This window comes from Chionomys nivalis, chromosome 11 (assembly GCF_950005125.1).
Source record: "Chionomys nivalis chromosome 11, mChiNiv1.1, whole genome shotgun sequence".
NCBI classification, from domain to species: domain Eukaryota; kingdom Metazoa; phylum Chordata; class Mammalia; order Rodentia; family Cricetidae; genus Chionomys; species Chionomys nivalis.
The window spans coordinates 15,274,974-15,277,638 of NC_080096.1; the positions used below are offsets into that span (position 1 = coordinate 15,274,974).

At 54.0% G+C, this 2,665-nt stretch overlaps 1 protein-coding gene across 1 annotated transcript; it reads right to left on the bottom strand.

The window, feature by feature from the left end:
- Nucleotides 1-495: 495 nt before the first annotated feature.
- LOC130883300 (uncharacterized) lies at nt 496-1,347 on the bottom strand. The gene has a single exon (XM_057783469.1). It carries the CDS (start codon nt 1,345-1,347, stop codon nt 496-498), a length of 852 nt encoding a protein of 283 aa, XP_057639452.1.
- Nucleotides 1,348-2,665: the final 1,318 nt, after the last annotated feature.

Below are 2,665 nucleotides of genomic sequence, written 5' to 3' on the forward strand. Positions count from 1 at the left end.
CATAGATGAGCCTGTAGGCCAGTTCTTAGTGGTTAATGCAGGAGGGCCCAACCTCTTGTGGGTGGGAACACCTTGGGCTGGTGGGCCTGGGTTCTGAATGAAAGCAGGTCGAGCAAGCTATGAGGGGCAAACCAGTAAGCAGCGCCCCTCCATGGCCTTTGCATCAGCTCCTGCCTCCGGGTTCCTGCCCTGTTTTAGGTCCTGACCTGACTTCCTTTAGTGATGAACAGTGATGTGGAAGTGTCAGTCAAATAAACCCTCTCCTCCATGCTTTTGGTCATGGTGCTTCATCACAGCCCTAGGGACCCTGACTAGGACAACCTTGTCTCAAAATTTAAAAAAAGGAAGTGGGGTGCTTTGTGTCAGGGAGTCCAGCCCGAGCAACAGAGTTGAGACTCCATTTTGGGAGGAAAAAAATCAGAACCCCTGGTTTGTCTTATGATAATTTATTTCCACACTGTGGCCGATGCCCACTGGACAAAACTGGCATCCAGGTCACCACCAGCCCTCGGGCTTAGGGGTGGGTTCGGGGGCATTCCATCCGGAGCGTATTGCTTCCCAGAACTTGGGCAGACGACCTAACGAAAAGAACCCATTGCCAAACAGGGGGATCTCTGGAAGTTTTACACCTGGCCTCTGAGGCACCTCGGCAGAGAAGCTCTGGTTATGAACCTGGTGTTGGCAGCTCAGGCCAGTGGAACCACCCACACACTGCAGCGAGCTGGTGTCCCGGTTGGAGGGGACCAGGCAGTTGTTGGTTGGATAGTGATGGGAGGCGGTGGTTATGTTTGTGCTGGGAGTAGAATAGCTGCGGGATGGGGCCTGGTCCACTGGGTCCAGGTAGAGCGAGTTGGCAGCTCGTTCCAGGCAGGTGGCCGCCAGCTGAGGCAAGCTCAGAGCTTTGGGGTAGCTGCTGCTGAAAATGTTGGTGGATCTGTCCAGGTAGTTGATGCCTTTGATGAGTTGGTCCAGGAAGGTGGGGCTGGAGGGGCTTGATGGACGGTCTGTGCAGAGCAGGCATTGGGGGTTGCTGTGTTGAGAAGCGGGCTTTTTGACCACCTTGGGGCCCTTCACCAGGTGACTGGTCTCTACACACCTGGAGTTGTAGGGCTGGCCCATGCAGATTCTCCCCTCATGAAGACTTGTAGAGGCAGAGCCGAAGGACTGCTCGGAGGGGCCGCTGGAGGTGCTGAACTCAGAGCCGCTTGGGAAACGGGTACTCGAGCCCTTGACGTTGTTCATATTGGAGTACTGCATCCAGCCTGGAGTTCGGGGAGGAAAGGAAGCGTTGCTGGGATGGCTCAAACGGCTGTAAGTGTTGGATCGACTCACCTGGCGTCCAGACATCTTGGCTGGGTCAGGTTTCTGAGGTGTTTGGTTGGTTACCTGGACCTGCCAAAGAGAGAGTCAGGTCAGCTCTGGCTCCCCTGTCACCTCCCTCTGACCTTCCTCTTCATGGGCTTCCTCTGCTGCCCTCTCTCCCTTCTCCTCCCGGGCTCAGAACTTCTCCAGAAAGCACAAGAGAAGCATGAGAAGTGAGGAGAAAGACAGGGTCATCATTGTGTCCAAGACCTGATGATGGCAGCAGGAGCTAGAGAGAGGGCTGCCTCTCTGGGAAACATGGGGCAGCCTGTTGAGACCTCATTTCTCAAACTCCAAAGCAGGGACCACAGTAGACCACAAAAGCCAAACGACAGAGTCTCTAATGTTGAATGAAAGAGAGACGGGGCTTAGATGACACCCAAAGGCTAACCCACAGTGCTAATGAGCACAAGTCATCGCTCCCAGACCCTATGCTGTCGACTCATCTCTGCACTCGGTCCTTTACCTCCCCCATCTTACAGACTGCGACGTAAGGGAGAAAAGCAGTAGTCTAGTGTCGGGTGATGCAGGTGCCTACTCCCAGCACAAAGGAGAGAGAGTTCAAGGGCTGCCTTAGCCACATAGTGATTTCAAAGCCATCCTGGGCTACATGAATCTCAAAAAATTCTGCCAAGTTGTTTGGTTCTAAACTTCTCTGACAGTATGGGATTTCTTCATTTGCCCTGCTTGAACAGAGAGACATGGAGTTCCCACTCTTTCTGATCCTGAAGTAGGCATTTTATGGAGCCTAAACCTGGCCAGGCCACAGACATGCTGATTCCTTTAAGCTGTGTCTTGTCCCTGGGTAATGAAGTCTCTGTAGTTCCCTTTGCCCTGTCCTGTCCCTGTAGCTCCCTTTTGCTCCCATGGGTCTCCAATACTGTCCAGTCCTCCGCCCCCACTACTACCAGCTCTGCCTGACTTCTGATATTTGCTTGGTGCCAACAGAGCAGTAATTGAGCCTGCCCCACCCAGAAAACAGCTGCAAATCCCTCTCGCTGCCCCGGCCCCTCAGCTGCCCTTGTCTTTTGGGTCTAAAATGGGTGGAATGTCCAAGCCCTGGCCTGTCTTCCCTGCCTGGCCCAACCCCACCTCATCCCCCATTTTAGAAAAACAAGAGGAGACAGCCGGCTGCCCCAGCTCAAGTGCCCTCCCCTTCCTGGTCTGTGGTACCCTATCTGACTGCTGTAGGGTTCTTTCTCTCTTACCCTGGCTCTTAGGAGGTAGATGACATACACCTCCTTGGCTCTCTGCTGGGGACACCCACAGTTTGCCACTTCAGACTGCTGGCCATGTCATAGAA